At 43.4% G+C, this 23,466-nt stretch overlaps 1 protein-coding gene across 1 annotated transcript; it reads right to left on the bottom strand.

The window, feature by feature from the left end:
- Nucleotides 1-19,465: 19,465 nt before the first annotated feature.
- LOC306757952 (elongation factor-like GTPase 1) lies at nt 19,466-21,093 on the bottom strand (the record flags this gene model as incomplete). Its single annotated transcript, XM_079243144.1, has 3 exons — nt 19,466-19,845; nt 20,827-21,011; nt 21,054-21,093. The coding sequence occupies 3 exons, from the start codon at nt 21,091-21,093 to the stop codon at nt 19,657-19,659; spliced, it is 414 nt and encodes a 137-aa protein (XP_079099270.1). The 3' UTR covers nt 19,466-19,656.
- Between the last annotated feature and the right edge of the window lie 2,373 nt (nt 21,094-23,466).

Genomic DNA, 23,466 nt, shown 5'->3' with positions numbered 1-23,466 from the left:
TGAGCAAAAAACAACACTTTTGACCTCCAGGGGGCGTGGCTATTTCATAATCAAAATATTGACATATAGAACTCTGTAGGAGGGGACTGCCATCATATCTAGCAAATTTGGTGCAGAAATGTTGCTTTATGTGGGAGTTATATCTGTTTAATTTTTCATGGCGAGACATCAAACTTTGAGGCCCCACACCTCGTAACCTAAGTCTCCTATTAGAAGAAATAACACAACATTTAATCACACATGCCTCCTGAACATCCTGAGCAATTTGTGGCTCAGTGGGATAAAAGCTCTAGGACGAGTTCGTTAAAATGCGAGGTGCTAAAACGCCAAAATATTGACTTTGACCTAAAATGGCCGCCTTCCTGTCGACATTTCACCATGACATTAAGAGGATTTTTTGTTTGCCCTAGCATGTAGATCATGTGTATGAATTTTCATAAAGATTGATGACATGCAGTGGCGGGGCACCTAAAATAGGTGGCGCTCTCGTTCAGTTTCGCCCAAACATTCTGGAGCACCTCAAAATATCAAATTTTTCGTATTCCCTTGGGGGGGTACGCAAAATTTGGTGAGTTTTCGAGCACGTTCAGGCCTCCAAAAAAGCACGCGAAGTGTCCGAATAAAAATAATAATAATAATAATAAACACTGCAATTACAATAGGCCTTCGCACCGCCAAGGTGCTCGGGCCTAATAATAAACACTGCAATTACAATAGGCCTTCGCACCGCCAAGGTGCTCGGGCCTAATAATAATAATAAACACTGCAATTACAATAGGCCTTCGCACCGCCAAGGTGCTCGGGCCTAATTAAAACCGCAGGCGGTGATATAGGCCCTCGCACCATGGCGCCGCTCGGCATAATGCCACCGCCTCCCCTGGCAACATCCTTCCCATGCCTCTCTCGACCTAAAGTGCAGCCAGACTGCACTTCAGGCCATTTAGGCCTTATGAAGGGTCCCTTCCTGTCACCAAGGGGCGGGGCTAACTTATCATCTAATTGTTGACATGCAGAAATGTAAAGGATATGCCTGGCATCATCTGTAGCAAATTTGGTGCAGGTTGGTTGTTTTTTGTGGGAGTTATGTCAGTTTTCCTTTTAATTGCATCACAGCTGCTTTGCTGCCCCGCCTCTCCTAAACGATATCCCCTATTAAAAGAAATAGCACAACTTTTAATCACACATGCCTCTTGAGCATCCTGACTCATTTGGGTTAAAGTTGGACAAAATTCTTAGAAGGAACTTCTCAAAATGCATGACAAAGAAAATGACAGAAATTGCCCCAAAAATGACACCTTTTTTCAAAATGGCCGACTTCCTGTTTTATTTAGCCCATATGTCCAAGAGACTTTTTTCAAGGTACTCGAAGGTTCTTCAACTGTGCCGAATCATATCAATGTCAGTCAATGCAGTGGGCGGGGCTGATTGATTGAAATATTGTAGGGGGCGCTATGGAGCCGTTTACGATTTTCTCCACTATATTGTAATTTTACTCTATTAAGGACATAACTGTCATGACTCATGACAAGTAAGGTGAAGATCAACAATTTCACGGCTTTCTTACAGGTACTTCCTGGTTCATGATATCAGACACTTGTTGTTGCCAAGGGGTGGAGCTAGTTCAGAGTCATATTATTGCATTGTAGATTTTGTTCATCATGGGACTGGCATCAAATGTGTCGATTCCTGTGCTGATATGTTGTTTTATGTGGGAGTTTTAGCAATAAGTCTTTGTTAATGAGACATCAAACTTTGAGGGCCCACCCCTCCTAAACTAAATCTTCTATTAGAAGAAATAACACAACTTTACATCACACATGCCTCCTGAGCATCCTGTGCAAGTTGGGTGTCAGTTGGACAATATCCCTAGGAGGAGTTGTTTAAAATGCATGGCAAAGAAATGACCCCAAAAATGGCACCTTTTTCAAAATGGCCGACTTCCTGTTGAATTTAGCCCATATGTCCAAGAGACTTTTTTGAAGGTACTGGAACGTTCTCCAACTGTGCTGAATTTTATCCATGTCGGTTCATTTAGTGGGCGGGGCTGATTGATTGAAATTTTGTAGGGGGCGCTATGGAGACATGCTCCATTTATTCTATTATGTTTCAATGGGGCTTAGTTCAGGGCCTTACTGTCATCAGTCATGGCAAGTATGGTGGCGGTCCAAGGTTCCATGGCTTGGTCACAGGTACTTCCTGTTTCATGGCGTTGGACCGCCATTCGCCATGTCCCGTTTAGCGTAGCAACTTGAGGTTTTTATCGTGGCATCATGAAAGGGTTTGACATGTTTTGGAGGAGTCTCAAGTGTTTGGGACCATTTGCTTAGAAGCATGACCCTCAAACGTGGAAAAAACCACTTCCTGTTGTAAGTGGGCGGGGCTTAGGTCTACACCAGCAGTGGTCACATGAATCTGTTCAGGACTGATCCCTTATTAATCCCTATAAGTTTTAGGGTGATCAGATCAAAATTGAGAATTTTATAGTGATTTATGATGTCACGCCGCCGCATGGAACTTCGCCATGGCGTCACGGGCATGCCGTGCAGCGTAGAGCAACGTCCTTTACCAGATCTCTTCACCAACATGTTTTGTGATGCCTGAGTGAATTTGGGCCATGTGGTGTCCACCAACCCAGAGTTATGGGTGTGTGAGCAAAAAACAACACTTTTGACCTCCAGGGGGCGTGGCTATTTCATAATCAAAATATTGGCATATAGAACTCTGTATGAGCGGACTGCCATCATATCTAGCAAATTTGGTGCAGAAATGTTGCTTTATGTGGGAGTTATAGCTGTTTAATTTTTCATGGCGAGACATCAAACTTTGAGGCCCCGCCCCTCGTAAACTAAGTCTCCTATTAGAAGAAATAACACAACATTTAATCACACATGCCTCCTGAACATCCTGAGCAATTTGTGGCTCAGTGGGATAAAAGCTCTAGGACGAGTTCGTTAAAATGCGAGGTGCTAAAACGCCAAAATATTGACTTTGACCTAAAATGGCCGCCTTCCTGTCGACATTTCACCATGACATTAAGAGGATTTTTTTTTCGCCCTGTCATGTAGATCATGTGTATGAATTTTCATAAAGATTAATGACATGCAGTGGCGGGGCACCTAAAATAGGTGGCGCTCTCGTTCAGTTTCGCCCAAACATTCTGGAGCACCTCAAAATATCAAATTTTTCGTATTCCCTTGGGGGGGTACGCAAAATTTGGTGAGTTTTCGAGCACGTTCAGGCCTCCAAAAAAGCACGCGAAGTGTCCGAATAAAAATAATAATAATAATAATAATTAAAACCGCAGGCGGTGATATAGGCCCTCGCACCATGGCGCCGCTCGGCATCATGCCACCGCCTCCCCTGGCAACATCCTTCCCATGCCTCTCTCAACCTAAAGTGCAGCCAGACTGCACTTCAGACCATTTAGGTTTTATGAAGGGTCACTTCCTGTCACCAAAGGGCGGGGCTAACTTATCATCTAATTATTGACATGCACAAATGTGAAGGATATGACTGGCATCATCTGTAGCAAATTTGGTGCAGGTTGGTTGTTTTTTGGGGGATTTATGTCAGTTTTTCTTTTTGTTGCATCACATCTGCTTTGCTGCCCCGCCTCTTCTAAACGATATCCCCTATTAAAAGAAATAGCACAACTTTTAATCACACATGTCTCTTGAGCATCCTGACTCATTTGGGTTAAAGTTGGATAAAATTCTTGGGAGAAGTTCCTCAAAATGCATGGTAAAGAAAATGACAGAAATGACCCCAAAAATGGCACCTTTTTCAAAATGGCCGACTCCCTGTTTGATTTAGCCCATATGTCCAAGAGACTTTTTTGAAGGTACTGGGAGCGTCTACAAGTTTCCCGAATCATAACCATGTCAGTCAATGTAGTGGGCGGGGCTAATTAATTAAAATATTGTAGGGGGCGCTATGGAGCCATTTACTATCTTCTCCACTATATTGTAATTTTACTCTATTAAGGACTTTACTGTCATAAGTCATGGCAAGTATGGTGAAGATCAAAGGTTTCATGGCTTTGTTACAGGTACTTCCTGGTTCACGATATCAGACACTTGTTGTTGCCAAGGGGTGGGGCTAATTCATAGTCCCATTATTGCATTGTAGATTTTGTTCATCATGGGACTGGCATCAAATGTGTCGATTCCTGTGCTGATATGTTGTTTTATGTGGGAGGTTTAGCAATAAGTCTTTGTTAATAAGACATCAAACTTTGAGGGCCCGCCCCTCCTAAACTAAATCTTCTATTAGAAGAAATAACACAACTTTAAATCACACATGCCTCCTGAGCATCCTGTGCAAGTTGGGTGTCAGTTGGACAATATCCCTAGGAGGAGTTGTTTAAAATGCATGGCAAAGAAATGACCCCAAAAATGGCGCCTTTTTCAAAATGGCCGACTTCCTGTTGAATTTAGCCCATATGTCCAAGAGACTTTTTTGAAGGTACTGGAAGGTTCTCCAACTGTGCTGAATTTTATCCATGTCGGTCCATGTAGTGGGCGGGGCTGATTGATTGAAATTTTGTAGGGGGCGCTATAGAGACATGCTCCATGTATTCCATTATGTTTCAATGGGGCTTAGTTCAGGGCCTTACTGTCATCAGTCATGGCAAGTATGGTTGCGGTCCAAGGTTCCATGGCTTGGTCACAGGTACTTCCTGTTTCATGGCGTTGGACCGCCATTCGCCATGTCCCGTTTAGCGTAGCGACTTGAGGTTTTTATTGTGGCATCATGAAAGGGTTTGACATGTTTTGGAGGAGGCTCAAGTGTTTTGGACCATTTGCTTAGAAGCATGACCCTCAAACGTGCAAAAAAACACTTCCTGTTGTAAGTGGGCGGAGTTTAGGTCTACACCAGCAATGGTCACAGTAATCTGTTCAGGACTGATCCCTTATTAATCCCTATAAGTTTTAGGGTGATCAGATCAAAATTGACAATTTTATAGTGATTTATGATGTCACGCCGCCGCATGGAACTTCGCCATGGCGTCACGGGCACGCCGTGCAGCGTAGAGCAACGTCCTTTATAAGATCTCTTCACCAACATGTTTTGTGATGCCTGAGTGAATTTGGGCCATGTGGTGTCCACCAAGCCAGAGTTATGGGTGTGTGAGCAAAAAACAACACTTTTGACCTCCAGGGGGCGTGGCTATTTCATAATCAAAATATTGACATATAGAACTCTGTAGGAGGGGACTGCCATCATATCTAGCAAATTTGGTGCAGAAATGTTGCTTTATGTGGGAGTTATATCCGTTTAATTTTTCATGGCGAGACATCAAACTTTGAGGCCCCGCCCCTCGTAAACTAAGTCTCCTATTAGAAGAAATAACACAACATTTAATCACACATGCCTCCTGAACATCCTCAGCAATTTGTGGCTCAGTGGGATAAAAGCTCTAGGACGAGTTCGTTAAAATGCGAGGTGCTAAAACGCCAAAATATTGACTTTGACCTAAAATGGCCGCCTTCCTGTCGACATTTCACCATGACATTAAGAGGATTTTTTGTTCGCCCTTGCATGTAGATCATGTGTATGAATTTTCATAAAGATTAACGACATGCAGTGGCGGGGCACCTAAAATAGGTGGCGCTCTCCTTCAGTTTCGCCCAAACATTCTGGAGCACCTCAAAATATCAAATTTTTCGTATTCCCTTGGGGGGGTACGCAAAATTTGGTGAGTTTTCGAGCACGTTCAGGCCTCCAAAAAAGCACGCGAAGTGTCCGAATAAAAATAATAATAATAATAATAATAATAATAAACACTGCAATTACAATAGGCCTTCGCACTGCCAAGGTGCTCGGGCCTAATAATAATAATAATAATAATAATAATAATAATTAAAACCGCAAGCGGTGATATAGGCCCTCGCACCATGGCGCCGCTCGGCATAATGCCACCGCCTCCCCAGGCAACATCCTTCCCATGCCTCTCTCAACCTAAAGTGCAGCCAGACTGCACCTCAGGCCATTTAGGCCTTATGAAGGGTCACTTCCTGTCACCAAGGGGCGGGGCTAACTTATCATCTAATTATTGACATGCACAAATGTGAAGGATATGACTGGCATCATCTGTAGCAAATTTGGTGCAGGTTGGTTGTTTTTTGTGGGAGTTATGTCAGTTTTCCTTTTCATTGCATCACATCTGCTTTGCTGCCCCGCCTCTCCTAAACGATATCCCCTATTAAAAGAAATAGCACAACTTTTAATCACACATGCCTCTTGAGCATCCTGACTCATTTGGGTTAAAGTTGGATAAAATTCTTAGCAGAACTTCCTCAAACTGCATGGCAAAGAAAATGACAGAAATGACCCCAAAAATGGCACCTTTTTCAAAATGGCCGACTTCCTGTTTGATTTAGCCCATATGTCCAAGAGACTTTTATGAAAGTACTGGAAGGTTCTACAACTGTGCTGAATCATATCCATGTCAGTCAATGCAGTGGGCGGGGCTGATTGATTGAAATATTGTAGGGGGCGCTATGGAGCCATTTACTATCTTTTCCACTATATTGTAATTTTACACTATTAAGGACATAACCGTCATGACTCATGGCAAGTATGGTGAAGATCAACAATTTCATGGCTTTGTTACAGGTACTTCCTGGTTCATGATATCAGACACTTGTTGTTGCCAAGGGGTGGGGCTAGTTCATAGTCATGTTATTGCATTGTATATTTTGTTCATCATGGAACTGGCATCAAATGTGGCGATTCCTGTGCTGATATGTTGTTTTATGTGGGAGTTTTAGCAATAAGTCTTTGTTAATGAGACATAAAACTTTGAGGGCCCGCCCCTCCTAAACTAAATCTTCTATTAGAAGAAATAACACAACTTTAAATCACACATGCCTCCTGAGCATCCTGTGCAAGTTGGGTGTCAGTTGGACAATATCCCTAGGAGGAGTTGTTTAAAATGCATGGCAAAGAAATGACCCCAAATATGGCACCTTTTTCAAAATGGCTGACTTCCTGTTGAATTTAGCCCATGTGTCCAAGAGACTTTTTTGAAGGTACTGGCAGGTTCTCCAACTGTGCTGAATTTTATTCATGTCGGTCCATGTAGTGGGCGGGGCTGATTGATTGAAATTTTGTAGGGGGCGCTATGGAGACATGCTCCATTTATTCCATAATGTTTCAATGGGGCTTAGTTCAGGGCCTTACTGTCATCAGTCATGGCAAGTTTGGTGGCGGTCCAAGGTTCCATGGCTTGGTCACAGGTACTTCCTGTTTCATGGCGTTGGACCGCCATTCGCCATGTCCCGTTTAGCGTAGCGACTTGAGGTTTTTATTGTGGCATCATGAAAGGGTTTGACATGTTTTGGAGGAGTCTCAAGTGTTTTGGACCATTTGCTTAGAAGCATGACCCTCAAACGTGCAAAAAAACACTTCCTGTTATAAGTGGGCGGGACTTAGGTCTACACCAGCAATGGTCACATTAATCTGTTCAGGACTGATCCCTTATTAATCCCTATAAGTTTTATGGTGATCAGATCAAAATTGACAATTTTATAGTGATTTATGATGTCACGCCGCCGCATGGAACTTCGCCATGGCGTCACGGGCACACCGTGCAGCGTAGAGCAACGTCCTTTACCAGATCTCTTCACCAACATGTTTTGTGATGCCTGAGTGAATTTGGGCCATGTGGTGTCCACCAAGCCAGAGTTATGGGTGTGTGAGCAAAAAACAACACTTTTGACCTCCAGGGGGCGTGGCTATTTCATAATCAAAATATTGACATATAGAACTCTGTAGGAGGGGACTGCCATCATATCTAGCAAATTTGGTGCAGAAATGTTGCTTTATGTGGGAGTTATATCCGTTTAATTTTTCATGGCGAGACATCAAACTTTGAGGCCCTGCCCCTTGTAAACTAAGTCTCCTATTAGAAGAAATAACACAACATTTAATCACACATTCCTCCTCAACATCCTGAGCAATTTGTGGCTCAGTGGGATAAAAGCTCTAGGACGAGTTCGTTAAAATGTGAGGTGCTAAAACGCCAAAATATTGACTTTGACCTAAAATGGCCGCCTTCCTGTCGACATTTCACCATGACATTAGGAGGATTTTTTGTTCGCCCTAGCATGCAGATCATGTGTATGAATTTTCATAAAGATTAACGACATGCAGTGGCGGGGCACCTAAAATAGGTGGCGCTCTCATTCAGTTTCGCCCAAACATTCTGGAGCACCTCAAAATATCAAATTTTTCGTATTCCCTTGGGGGGGTATGCAAAATTTGGTGAGTTTTCGAGCACGTTCAGGCCTCCAAAAAAGCACGCGAAGTGTCCGAATAAAAATAATAATAATAATAATAATAATTAAAACCGCAAGCGGTGATATAGGCCCTCGCACCATGGCGCCGCTCGGCATAATGCAACCGCCTCCCCTGCCAACATCCTTCCCATGCCTCTCTCAATCTAAAGTACAGCCAGACTGCACTTCAGGCCATTTAGGCCTTATGAACGGTCACTTCCTGTCACCAAGGGGCGGGGCTAACTTATCATCTAATTATTGACATGCACAAATGTGAAGGATATGACTGGCATCATCTGTAGCAAATTTGGTGCAGGTTGGTTGTTTTTTGTGGGAGTTATGTCAGTTTTCCTTTTCACTGCATCACATCTGCTTTGCTGCCCCGCCTCTCCTAAACGATGTCCCCTATTAAAAGAAATAGCACAACTTTTAATCACACATGTCTCTTGAGCATCCTGACTCATTTGGGTTAAAGTTGGACAAAATTCTTAGAAGGAACTTCTAGAAATGCATGACAAAGAAAATGACAGAAATTGCCCCAAAAATGACACCTTTTTCAAAATGGCCGACTTCCTGTTTGATTTAGCCCATATGTCCAAGAGACTTTTTTGAAGGTACTGGGAGGGTCTACAAGTTTCCCGAATCATATCCATGTCAGTCAATGTAGTGGGCGGGGCTGATTGATTGAAATTTTGTAGGGGGCGCTATGGAGACATGCTCCATTTATTCCATAATGTTTCAATGGGGCTTAGTTCAGGGCCTTACTGTCATCAGTCATGGCAAGTTTGGTGGCGGTCCAAGGTTCCATGGCTTGGTCACAGGTACTTCCTGTTTCATGGCGTTGGACCGCTATTCGCCATGTCCCGTTTAGCGTAGCGACTTGAGGTTTTTATTGTGGCATCATGAAAGGGTTTGACATGTTTTGGAGGAGGCTCAAGTGTTTTGGACCATTTGCTTAGAAGCATGACCCTCAAACGTGGAAAAAACCACTTCCTGTTGTAAGTGGGCGGGGCTTAGGTCTAGACCAGCAATGGTCACATTAATCTGTTCAGGACTGATCCCTTATTAATCCCTATAAGTTTTAGGGTGATCAGATCAAAATTGACAATTTTATAGTGATTTATGATGTCACGCCGCCGCATGGAACTTTGCCATGGCGTCACGGGCACGCCGTGCAGCGTAGAGCAACGTCCTTTACCAGATCTCTTCACCAACATGTTTTGTGATGCCTGAGTGAATTTGGGCCACTGCATCTTATAATTATTTCCATAAGTGTAATGAACAAAAAAGTTTACAAATGTGTATGAAGTCAGCAGCGAGGGTGCAACACATAAAACATGAACAGGAATTATTGACCTTCTATTGTGGAATCTAAACTTCACATCTTTTGTATATAGTTGTGTCTTCTGTTTGTGGATCATAGACTTTTCTCTGTGGGATTTGTGCTGTGTTTATACACTGTTAGATCTGTATTTATTACAGTCATAAATTGTAATAAACTTTTATCTTGTTCCTGTATGATCACATCCTACTGCAGTTATTTAGATGACTTGAATGTATTGAATAAATGGGGAAAAGCATTTAAATTTCTTTATTTTAAAAACGCTTCAAAGTGTACAAAGTAGCTCAAATTACTTAATTAGTAACACAAAGTTATAAGTAAGAAACAATACAATCAACGAACATGTAAACAATAGATTCCACAGAAATGCTATTAAATTGTGGTTTACTAGAAAAAAAAAAAAGAATCAAACACCAAAAACAAAACCAATGTTGTGTCTGTGCAGATCAGGAAACTGCTCTTCAGTAGCCACACAGCAACTGGGAATCAAGCCTTGTTTCCTTCTGAGGAGCTGGGATGTGAGTCTTCTTAGGTCCTTCACATTTATGTCATCAAGACGTCTCTGCAAAATTATACAAAAGATTGGTTAGATAAATAGAGCCACATTTTACTAACTGATGGAAAACAAAGTGAAAAGTGAAAGATCAGATTTTTTAGTGAAGGTCTGTGTCTACCAACTTTGTTCAGAGACTAAGTTAATATATTACTGTAATATCTAAAACTAATGTCTGGATGCCAAAGCAACAAGTAACATATGGAAGACAGAGCAGTAGGTAACAAGCTCAAATATAAAATTACATTTATGTTACAACAACAAATAATACATAAAACAGTTACCATTGACGAGGCTGAAGTTAGCTTCCGATCCGCAGCTTATGGCTGCAATATGTGTAAAGGGCAATTACACTGAATTTTTTGGAAACACCACCACATTAGACCAGGTACTGACAAAAAACTGGTATAGTATGTGGAATATTTTAGCCCGCATTTGAAGAGTCTAAGTGTTTTAGTTTTTTGTCAGGACCTGATGTAATGTGGTCCAGATGCCAAAAAAGTCATGAAATGACCCTTATTTGCATTTTCACAAATAGAATAAAGATTTCACAAATCAGACACTATGTTTTATTGAATCTGCATAGTATGTGGAATATTTTAACCCAGGTTTTAAGAGTCCAAGTGTTGTAGTTTTTTGTCAGGACCTGGTCTAATGTGGTGTTTCCGAAAAATTCAGTGGAATTGCCCTTTACACATATTGCGAATCGGAAGCTAACTTCAGCCTCGTTTACCATTGTTGGTTATTGGAATACTGTGGAATTCCTGTAATAAATGTTTTTTATCAGTAATATCTTGAGACAAAACAGTGAACATGAAACTGCATTTTACCTGTACTACAGCTAGCCAGTCACATCTCTGGAAGCTGCAGGTCGTCTTCCTCAGACTGACCCGCTTGTCCTCGGACCGTCCACCAGCCCTGCCTCGGCCTTCCTGGCAACCTTAACATGTCATATTCATCACTGAAAACAAGTGTGTACACGGATCATCGCTGTAACAACATTCAAACATGTAAATTCTGCATTATGTCAGTGTCTGACTGCCTGTGTTAGGCTGATTCAGTCTAACATCAGCTGAATATATGCAGAAATATTAATAAAGTTAGAATTAGCCTAACAACTATAGCTAGCTTAGCACGTAGCTTAGCCTCTTCTTAGTACCACCGTTTATTCCATACGCGATATTGTCATTTTTACGTACTACTTTGCAAAAAAAACACCATAAGAGAGTATCATTTTCAGCATGACGAAGAGCCTGTTGTGTTAACAGTTACTTACCGGTTCATGTTTAGCTGAAATACTGGATGGAAATAAACTTTGAGTCTTGTGGACGGTGACGGTTCCGCTGTATTTAGAGGATGGGAGGGGTGAGGAGCATGTTTAGCTCACTACTTCCGCCCTGTGGTGGTTTGTAGAGGTAGCAGTTGTGTGGTTTTGCTCACTACATGGTGTTTGCCACCTAGTGTTGGAAAGAATCGCTTTGAAATCTTACATACTCTGGCTTCAATACATTGAAAAAAATAATCTAAAAGTGGATCAAATATGCCACAGTGTTTAATGAAATTGAAAAAAAAAATCCCACCAGTTTTCCATAAATGGATGTTACATTATTTTTACTTTATTCAAAACAAGAATTAGCTGCTCATTCTCAGAACCAAACCCTCAGATTTTTTCTTTTTCATGTAATCCCCCACAGTACAGACAAAGAGCAACAGGGAGGAATAATACATAAATGCTTCAAGTTTAGTTTTAATTCATTATGCTTATTAACATGCCTGTGACATTTGTTAAAAACTGTTAACATCATTTACATAAATATAGTTTTCAGTAACTTATTGTTGTAAGTATTAGCCGCACTGGATGTTTTAATCAATCCATCAACAGAGCTGATCCAATACCACTCTATCCAAGAATCTGAACAAATGTCTATAAATCAAAGAGCAATCAGTCTGCTTCTAAACAATAAAACACATATGAAACTGATTCACATAATTAATAATTCCTTCAGATGGACCTGCATGTTCATCTGTACATACATGTCTATAAATATGGTTGGTTGTTTTTTGTGGGAGTTATGTCAGTTTTCCTTTTCATTGCATCACATCTGCTTCGCTGCCCCGCCTCTCCTAAACGATATCCCCTATTAAAAGAAATAACACAACTTTTAATCAGATATGCAGCTTGAGCATCCTGACTCATTTGGGTTACAGTTGGAGAAAATTCTTTGGAGGACCTTCTCAAAATGCATGGCAAAGAAAATGACAGAAATGACCCCAAAAATGGCACCTTTTTCAACATGGCCGACTTCCTGTTTGATTTAGCCCATATATCCAAGAGACTTTTTTGAAGGTACGGGAAGGGGCTACAAGTGTGCTGAATTTGATCCATGTCGATCAATGTAGTGGGCGGGGCTGATGATTGAAATATTGGAGGGGGCGCTATGGAGCCATTTACTATCTTTTCCACTATATTGTAATTTTACTCTATTAAGGACATAACTGTCATGACTCATGGCAAGTATGGTGAAGATCAAAGGTTTCATGGCTTTGTTACAGGTACTTCCTGGTTCACGGTGTCAGACACTTGTTGTTGCCAAGGGGTGGAGCTAGTTCAGAGTCATATCATTGCATTGTAGATTTTGTTTATCATGGGACTGGCATCAAATGTGTCGATTCCTGTGCTGATATGTTGTTTTATATGGGAGTTTTGGCAATAAGTCTTTGTTAATAAGACATCAAACTTTGAGGGCCCGCCCCTCCTAAACTAAATCTTCTATTAGAAGAAATAACACAACTTTAAATCACACATGCCTCCTGAGCATCCTGTGCAAGTTGGGTGTCAGTTGGACAGTATCCCTAGGAGGAGTTGTTTAAAATGCATGGCAAAGAAATGACCCCAAAAATGGCACCTTTTTCAAAATGGCCGACTTCCTGTTGAATTTAGCCCATATGTCCAAGAGACTTTTTTGAAGGTACTGGCAGGTTCTCCAACTGTGCTGAATTTTATCCATGTCGGTCCATGTAGTGGGCGGGGCTGATTGATTGAAATTTTGTAGGGGGCGCTATGGAGACATGCTCCATTTATTCCATAATGTTTCAATGGGGCTTAGTTCAGGGCCTTACTGTCATCAGTCATGGCAAGTATGGTTGCGGTCCAAGGTTCCATGGCTTGGTCACAGGTACTTCCTGTTTCATGGCGTTGGACCGCCATTCGCCATGTCCCGTTTAGCGTAGCGACTTGAGGTTTTTATTGTGGCATCATGAAAGGGTTTGACATGTTTTGGAGGAGGCTCAAGTGTTTTGGACCATTTGCTTAGAAGCATGACCCTCAAACGTGCAAAAAAACACTTCCTGTTGTAAGTGGGCGGAGCTTAGGTCTACACCAGCAATGGTCACATTAATCTGTTCAGGACTGATCCCTTATTAATCCCTATAAGTTTTAGGGTGATCAGATCAAAATTGACAATTTTATAGTGATTTATGATGTCACGCCGCCGCATGGAACTTCGCCATGGCGTCACGGGCACGCCGTGCAGCGTAGAGCAACGTCCTTTATAAGATCTCTTCACCAACATGTTTTGTGATGCCTGAGTGAATTTGGGCCATGTGGTGTCCACCAAGCCAGAGTTATGGGTGTGTGAGCAAAAAACAACACTTTTGACCTCCAGGGGGCGTGGCTATTTCATAATCAAAATATTGACATATAGAACTCTGTAGGAGGGGACTGCCATCATATCTAGCAAATTTGGTGCAGAAATGTTGCTTTATGTGGGAGTTATATCCGTTTAATTTTTCCTGGCGAGACATCAAACTTTGAGGCCCCGCCCCTCGTAAACTAAGTCTCCTATTAGAAGAAATAACACAACATTTAATCACACATGCCTCCTGAACATCCTGAGCAATTTGTGGCTCAGTGGGATAAAAGCTCTAGGACGAGTTCGTTAAAATGCGAGGTGCTAAAACGCCAAAATATTGACTTTGACCTAAAATGGCCGCCTTCCTGTCGACATTTCACCATGACATTAAGAGGATTTTTTGTTCGCCCTAGCATGTAGATCATGTGTATGAATTTTCATAAAGATTAATGACATGCAGTGGCGGGGCACCTAAAATAGGTGGCGCTCTCATTCAGTTTCGCCCAAACATTCTGGAGCACCTCAAAATATCAAATTTTTCGCATTCCCTTGGGGGGGTACGCAAAATTTGGTGAGTTTTTGAGCATGTTCAGGCCTCCAAAAAAGCAATTCATTTATTAGGAGAATAATAATAATAATAATAATAATAATAATAATAATAATAATAAACGCTGCAATTACAATAGGCCTTCGCACCGCCAAGGTGCTCGGGCCTAATAATAAACACTGCAATTACAATAGGCCTTCGCACCGCCAAGGTGCTCGGGCCTAATAAACACTGCAATTACAATAGGCCTTCGCACCGCCAAGGTGCTCGGGCCTAATAATAATAAACGCTGCAATTACAATAGGCCTTCGCACTGCCAAGGTGCTCGGGCCTAATAAACACTGCAATTACAATAGGCCTTCGCACCGCCAAGGTGCTCGGGCCTAATAATAAACGCTGCAATTACAATAGGCCTTCGCACTGCCAAGGTGCTCGGGCCTAATAATAATAATAATAATAATAAACACTGCAATTACAATAGGCCTTCGCACCGCCAAGGTGCTCGGGCCTAATAATAATAATAAACACTGCAATTACAATAGGCCTTCGCACCGCCAAGGTGCCCGGGCCTAATAATAAACACTGCAATTACAATAGGCCTTCGCACTGCCAAGGTGCTCGGGCCTAATAAACATTGCAATTACAATAGGCCTTCGCACCGCCAAGGTGCTCGGGCCTAATAATAATAATAATAAACGCTGCAATTACAATAGGCCTTCGCACCGCCAAGGTGCTCGGGCCTAATAATAATAATAAACGCTGCAATTACAATAGGCCTTCGCACCGCCAAGGTGCTCGGGCCTAATAATAATAATAAACGCTGCAATTACAATAGGCCTTCGCACCGCCAAGGTGCTCGGGCCTAATGAGTGAAAGAGAGTAGCATGTGACGTTGGTCTTCTCCTTGCAAGCATCCAAGTCTGCTGTGAAGGTTCCCTTGAACCTGATATAAGCTGGGTTGTCCTCTGACTTCCATCACTTGGGACAGGTGACACAATGCTGGCAGCACCACTGAGCAAGTAAGACATTTCTCTCCACCCAGAAGGTCTGACACATTTCTGCAAGAATAATGAAAAGTAGCTTTTCAGTGTTATTGATATCCTATTGAGTTCTCCTTGCTTACACTTTTATACACATACATTAATGTTCTGACACAGATCTTGTTACGGCTGCCTGCTAATCCACCTAATTGTTTTATTTTGTATTCAAATCCCTGTGTGCCGTCACCACCTGAGGATTGGCTCCACTCACCACACCCCTCTTCCCTGCTGCTGCTGCTGCTGCTGCTGCTGCTGCTGCTGCTGCTGCTGCTGCTGCTGCTGCTGCTGCTGCTGCTGCTGCTGCTGCTGCTGCTGCTGCTGCTGCTGCTGCTGCTGCTGCTGCTGCTGCTGCTGCTGCTGCTGCTGCTGCTGCTGCTGCTGCTGCTGCTGCTGCTGCTGCTGCTGCTGCTGCTGCTGCTGCTGCTGCTGCTGCTGCTGCTGCTGCTGCTGCTGCTGCTGCTGCTGCTGCTGCTGCTGCTGCTGCTGCTGCTGCTGCTGCTGCTGCTGCTGCTGCTGCTGCTGCTGCTGCTGCTGCTGCTGCTGCTGCTGCTGCTGCTGCTGCTGCTGCTGCTGCTGCTGCTGCTGCTGCTGCTGCTGCTGCTGCTGCTGCTGCTGCTGCTGCTGCTGCTGCTGCTGCTGCTGCTGCTGCTGCTGCTGCTGCTGCTGCTGCTGCTGCTGCTGCTGCTGCTGCTGCTGCTGCTGCTGCTGCTGCTGCTGCTGCTGCTGCTGCTGCTGCTGCTGCTGCTGCTGCTGCTGCTGCTGCTGCTGCTGCTGCTGCTGCTGCTGCTGCTGCTGCTGCTGCTGCTGCTGCTGCTGCTGCTGCTGCTGCTGCTGCTGCTGCTGCTGCTGCTGCTGCTGCTGCTGCTGCTGCTGCTGCTGCTGCTGCTGCTGCTGCTGCTGCTGCTGCTGCTGCTGCTGCTGCTGCTGCTGCTGCTGCTGCTGCTGCTGCTGCTGCTGCTGCTGCTGCTGCTGCTGCTGCTGCTGCTGCTGCTGCTGCTGCTGCTGCTGCTGCTGCTGCTGCTGCTGCTGCTGCTGCTGCTGCTGCTGCTGCTGCTGCTGCTGCTGCTGCTGCTGCTGCTGCTGCTGCTGCTGCTGCTGCTGCTGCTGCTGCTGCTGCTGCTGCTGCTGCTGCTGCTGCTGCTGCTGCTGCTGCTGCTGCTGCTGCTGCTGCTGCTGCTGCTGCTGCTGCTGCTGCTGCTGCTGCTGCTGCTGCTGCTGCTGCTGCTGCTGCTGCTGCTGCTGCTGCTGCTGCTGCTGCTGCTGCTGCTGCTGCTGCTGCTGCTGCTGCTGCTGCTGCTGCTGCTGCTGCTGCTGCTGCTGCTGCTGCTGCTGCTGCTGCTGCTGCTGCTGCTGCTGCTGCTGCTGCTGCTGCTGCTGCTGCTGCTGCTGCTGCTGCTGCTGCTGCTGCTGCTGCTGCTGCTGCTGCTGCTGCTGCTGCTGCTGCTGCTGCTGCTGCTGCTGCTGCTGCTGCTGCTGCTGCTGCTGCTGCTGGGTTAGCTTGGTTTTTAGTGATTCTTCCAGCAGTGTTAAAACTGGTTGGTTTTGTGTTCTGTTTATTTTCTTGCTAAGTAGTTTGTTTTCATAGCTAAAGTAAAGCCCTTTAGGCTTTCTTTCTGTTAGATATAAATTGTATATTAAAGCCCTTTTTGCTCCTCTTTCTGTTGCATTTATAAATAGTATTTTGTTAAAGTCGACTGTGTTGGGCTAATAAGTATTTTGGTGTATAGTACTTTTGCCTTTAAGTATAGCTATTGGAGCTGCTTCATTTTCTGTTTGCCTTAGTTCAGCAGACCAGTTTCTGTTTAACACATTGTGCGCCTTGTTTTCTTTTCTTTTTTGTACTGGATGGTTTTTGTTTTGTAGCTGTCCTTTCTTTATGCAGCTACACTTAGCCCCGCACTTGTAATATTACCACCTCTTTGTGTCCATCTCCACTTGTAACAATAAATTCTAAGAAATTCACCTATTAACAGCTGTCCGCAGTTCTCATTTGTTACGCCTCAGAGTTGGGACGTAACAGATCTACTTTGATAAACAAATAAAAAACAAAACATACACGACGTGGATAAACAATAAGTTACTTGCACTGCTCCAGTGTTGCTTCGAGCTTCTTCATTTCCTCCAGCTCGGTAGCTGTTGGCATGGCAACGTTGGTTGAGTGAAGGGCCAGTGCATCTCTCAGAGGTTCAGCATTCAGCTGGACACGCTTGATCATTTCAAGGGTACTGTTCCATCTTGTTGACACTTCCTGTGTGAGCGACTCTTGTGCAACTTGTTGCTGTTGGAGCTCCACGGCATTTGCTGGACTATGCTTGAAGTGTCCTACCACGTAGTCAGTGACACAATCTTCTCTACGATGTTCCACTCTCTGGCTACTTGCATGAAATGCTCTGCAACGTCACTGAAGTGCCGTTCTTCTGTCTTCATTACAGTCAAAGCATGCGACTGTAGTTCCCACCGTGGGTGGAAATTATGGGCTGTTACCCTGAGGTAGTTATCGTTACGGCGGGACGTCCAGTAATCTCCAGTCGCCCTGACTGTCTTTGTTGGGTCCAATGCCTGCTGTACCTTCGACTTCTCCGTTTCGTAAAAACTCTCTATGCGGCTTGTAATGGTGGCTCTCGAAGGAGCTTCATAGGTCCAGTCGCTGGATGCTATGCTAATGACCTCAGTTAGACCCTCGTCCTCCACAATGTTAACGGGCCTACATGCGGTATCCACCCATTTGGCTATAGCTGCAATAAGCATGTTCTTGGTTGCTGTATCCATATTTCTCTGTCTAAAGCTGTCGATTGTCGACTGCTTATCACGTGGAGGATGTGGAGAATTAGCATCAGCCGTATGTTTGGCCATCAAGTGGTATTTCAGACTGGATGTGCTGCGGTGATAACTCAGTTCACAGCGACAGCATACACAGATAACCTTGGTCTTGTCAGTCAACCCATCTGGCAACTTTTTGAAACTAAATTTTCGCTTCAGAATCTTGTCCTCATCCATTTCGGTACTCTTTGGTCACGCCTGTTAGCACGGTGTAAAGCACATGTGTATGTTTTGTTTCCGGGTTCTTCTGCTCCTTGTCGGGAGGCTTGTTTCCAGGTGCCGTGCTGTAGTTTTTTCTTATGTTTTTTTTTTTTTGTTTTTTTTTTTTGTCTTGTCCAGCATTTAAGCAAGCAGACTGATGTTCTGGATGCTGTGTTCTGCTGAGCAAATTTATTTTGCCAAGGGGAACTTTTGTAGATGTAATGATCCCCTTGTATTTCTTGATCCTTATTTTATTTTTCAATTTGTTTTGGATAATAGCTTGTATTACAGAGTTTATGCTGCTGGACCCGACCGGAAAGGACAGGAAAGGGGCAGAAAGAGAACAGAAAAGAGAACATAAAAAAACAAAAAAAAAACCAAAAGAAAGAGATCAATGCATACATGTATATGCACATACATAGTTTTTTCTTATGTTACCACCACTGGCCACAACTTACAAAAAACTACAAGATCACGAGGTCACTCCAAGCGTTAATCGCACGATTAAAAACAATGACAACCTTAAAATTGGTTAGCGTTAATGCGATGATTACGTGATATTTTTGACAGCACTAATAAAAAGTCCAAGTGCTTGGTAAGTGACACAATACTAGATTTTGCAATGCTGAATCCATTTTACACAGTATGAAAATCAAATCAAACATATTGTAGATGAGCTTATTCATGAAGAGGTCAACATTCATAATTGTCTTTATAAAGGATGTGCTAATTAGTATGAATGTGCTTTATAAGGTATGAATTCAGGATTTACTAACTCATAACTAATATGCTAATATATGACTAAACCATGTTCAAGTGCTTATAAACCACATATTAGTATATGTATATATTAGAATTGCTGTCAGAAATACACTTTATAAATGAATAATTCAGTATTTGATAACGCTTAACCACTACTTCACAGTGCATCATTATAAAGTTACAGTATTTTTTTTAGCACTTTGGCATCGGTCTTATTCAAAATGAAGAAACAGATAAAAGTGGTAAGAACGGGAATCAGAAGAATTACTGAGGCTCAACTTTGTTACATCAAACAGCAACTTTATTCAGTCTAACAAATGTTTTTTTTCTCAAAATTAATTCAACTACATACCAGGAGATTGTTGCATAAAATTATTTTAAAATGTATATTTCCAGAGCCATGAAGAAGACTGTCCAAAAAGCACAACATGTGCATTAATGTCAGCTGTTTTATATAAGAAATCTAGTTTTGTTTTTCTACTTGTTCTTGCTGAGTGTCCTCTGCTTCTCTGCATGCTCCACTATCTTCTCATCGACATAAAGACCTTTCCGTCGACGGACAGCATTCATGTATTTTCGGGCTTGGTTGACAGAGTCCGCTTTCTCCCCAAAGTGCAGGTATTCTTCTTCGGTTGTGGGAACCCAGTATGGATCACTGCTGATTACCTACAACAAACAGCACAAAAAATGTACTTTTTTTTGCATAAAGAAGTACTGAAATATCCAGATTTTGATTTAAATTAGATGGGCAATGACACACTAAAGCACTTCTTTGCATGTATTTGTTTTGTTTACTGCCATTTGTTGTACAACTCCACTGAGAAGCTCAGACTTTTCCTTTGTTTTCTCTTCCATTTCTTTATGCATGATCAGAAATAATACCATGCTTACTTGTAACATTAACATATTTAACCAGAAAGGAGTGGTGAAAATGTGACAGTTAAAAGTGGAAAATTGTTCTTTACTGGCAGAGCGGAAAAAGAACTAGATCTAATTTGTAAAAATGAGCAGCTTTGTTCCTGATGATGGTCCAAATATGAAGATTTGGTTTGATTAGTGCAGATGTGACAAGCACTAATCAACCAGAATCATTCGGTTTTGGAGAGGAAGTATGAGATGTAAAGGGTCAAACATGGTATAAAGACAAGTATCTTATTATTTTTTTTAGCACACTATACAACTGTTGGTATAAAAAGGAAAACAAGAAGAAAGCAAACTGTGCAGCTGAGATAAAAACTGTTTTGATGGTTATAAGATACACAACCTTTATTAGTCATTCATTATCTATGCTGCTGAGTCCTTTTCAGGGTTGCAGGGAAGCAATCTCCAGGGTTACACCCCATTAACATCCCAGTCCATCATAGAATCAACACCCATTCACACTCACAATCCTGTGATCAATTAGCCTTAACATCATGTCTTTGGATGGTGGGAGGAAGCTGGAGAACCCGGAGAGAACCCAGCATACACGGGGAGAACATGCAAACTCCACACAGAAAGGCTGCTGACCAAACCTCACCCCAGCCAAGGATTGAACCAGCGACCTTCTTGCTGTGAGGCCTCAGTGGTAACCACCATGCAGTCCACTGTCAAATAACTATTTTTAATTATAAAACTACATTACCCTTCAGGTTGATGATTAATTACCTCCCAGTGGCTGAAGAATAACTGCGGACTGGCCAATCCACTGGTCTTTTTGCGAATCTCATCTGCAAATCCAAAGCTCTCAGCAACAGGCAGAGCAGCCTTGATGATGAACATATCCGTCCCTTCCTTCATCTCTTCTTGGAGGACTCTGCCCTCTCGCTTGCCCAGCACACCATACACCCGGCCTAGAAGCAAACAAACAAGTTATAGGACATCTGGTACCCAACCAAACGAAGGACGAATTATTATCTGGACACTAAAGGTCATCTTGCAAGATTGGGGATACGCAAAACTTAATAAGTTTCCGAGCATATTCAGGCCTCCAAAAAGCAATTTATTTGGGAGAAGAAGAAGAAACGCTACAATTTCAATAGGCCTTCACAGTGCCTTCGGTGCTCGGGCCTAGAAATGTTACAGAGAGTAGGCCAGTTTGAACAGGTGTGTTTTGAGTTTGGATTTGGACAATTGCATGGAATCCTAATTACGGAGGTTGGGGGGGGGGGATTGAATGCTTGGCTTCCCATGGTAGCAAGCAGGGCATAGGATCTGAGAGAACAGACTGGTATGTTGATGTGCAGGAGGTGAGAAAGGTAGGGAGGGGCGAGGTTATGGATGGTTGTAGATGAACAGCAGGATTTTGTAGTGAATGCGGTGACGGGGAGCCAGTGGAGCTGCTTCAGGACGGGAGGGGGGCGGTGTGACGAGTGGATGGGGTTCTGGCCTGGGCTGCTGCATTCTGAACCAGAAGAGGTGTTTTTTTGGGGAAAACCGAACAGAAGGGAGTTGCAGAAGTCGAGCCTGGAAGTGAAAAGACTGTGGCAACAGAGTGAGGGGTGGGGATGTTGTGGAGGTTATGATACCATACAGGATGTATTATCAGGTTATTGTTTTTTTGTTCATATGTACCTATGTTTTCTCTGTTTAGTTTTACACAAGTTATGGGATCACTGTGTTGTACGTATAAATTAAAACCAACAAGTAACCTGTAATGCCAACAATGAACAATATTAAAGCACCCAATGTTGATTTACTTTGCCAAGGGAAGCTTTATAGATATAATGATCTCCTTGACTTTCTGAATTTTTATTTGAATATACAAATTTATTTTGCGTTATTGTCTGCATTGTAGAGTTTGTACTGACGGACCGGACCGGAGAGGATAGAAGAAAGACAGAAAGAAGAGAAAACACCTCATAGGGAAAGTGAAAGAGATAGAGAGGGAAAAACTCGCCAGTATGAACACATATACATACACATACAAGCCAACTTTAGATTCATAGTAACTAAACTATGAATTAAAAAAAATAAATATAAATGAGAAACAGAGAGAAAACTAGCTGCTGTTAGTGAATAAACCTGCAGACGACTCAGTGACTGTGTCACATGCAGAACATGCAGAGTGGAACGTGTTCAGAGAAGACTGGTCATGCCAATGTGGCCCCGCACACACAATGTGGCTCCGCCGACACAAAGGACAAAAGGAAGGCCAGGAGAACCCCGAGACCCGGGCCACTGGCAGCAACCCCCAAGCGTAGACCCCAACCGCCCCACCCCGGAGTCATGCACCCACCAAGGAGGTGGCAGATGGGGGGCCCCAGCCAGAGACCCTACAGTCAGGGGGAACAGGCACCGGCCACCCAGGGCAGACAGAGCGCGGGCCCCACTGCTCAAAGAGCCTGAAAGCAATCCCCCACCCCCACAGGCAGAGGGCCCAGCCCACGCCAACGGAGGGCCAGGATTCCCAGACCACCACAGAGTGGCAGCCAGGCCCAGTGCACCAGCTCCATTTGCTCCTGCACGCCATCATCTTCCCTTCCCAATGTGTGAAATGTGAGACACCCCTGGGGGAGCAGGGGACAGGAAGGCCCCAATATAGGGGCGTGGCAGGACCCCATCGACACCGTCTCCGTCCCCGCTGTTGAATGATTGTGAAGTGTGTGTTGTTTGCAATTAAAATTGGGAAGAAGTAATCACATCATGTTGGGAGCGGGACCACCAAAGCAGCCCCGCCCACCGCACACTGCATGGCCCGCCCCCCAAAACATGTCCATGTGTTGTCAGTGTGTGTTTTTTGTGTTACGTTGACTAAGTGTAATTAAAACTGGGAGGTGAACCGATGCTGGGTGCAGCGATGGAGACCACCTTGATGGCCTCTCTCACCATCCAGATCAACGTGTCCACCTCCCAACGCCCTGCCTGTGTGTGCTGGAAGATAAACAAAAAAGCAGTAAAGTAAAGCAGTCATGTTTCATAGTAAAAAAAAAAGGACAAAGACCCTCTCAGCTACAGCTCATATTGCCCTATTTCTCTCCTCAACACTGATGTCAAAATTCTTGAAGTATTTCCACATCATTGGAAGAAGGTAATATCCTCCGATCAGACAGGATTTATAAACGTCCCTTATTGTTTTATCAATATTAGACGCTTGTGTTATGTTTTATAATGCCCATCTCCATCCACTGACACAAACAAAAGAGGTGGATGTACGGACCCAAATGACGAGACAGGAGGCAGGATGCAGAACCAAGAGGTTTAAATACAAAACTAAAGACAAACTCACACAATGAAGCAAAACACACAAAGATGGAGCTAACAAAATGAACCAGCAAAAAAAAAAAAAAAGAAACCAAGGCTATAAAT

Source organism: Telmatherina bonti, assembly GCF_933228915.1.
Source record: "Telmatherina bonti genome assembly, chromosome: 1".
Lineage (NCBI taxonomy): Eukaryota > Metazoa > Chordata > Actinopteri > Atheriniformes > Telmatherinidae > Telmatherina > Telmatherina bonti.
Note: the sequence above shows the minus strand (reverse complement) of the source record. Positions and strands in the feature narration are given on the sequence as shown.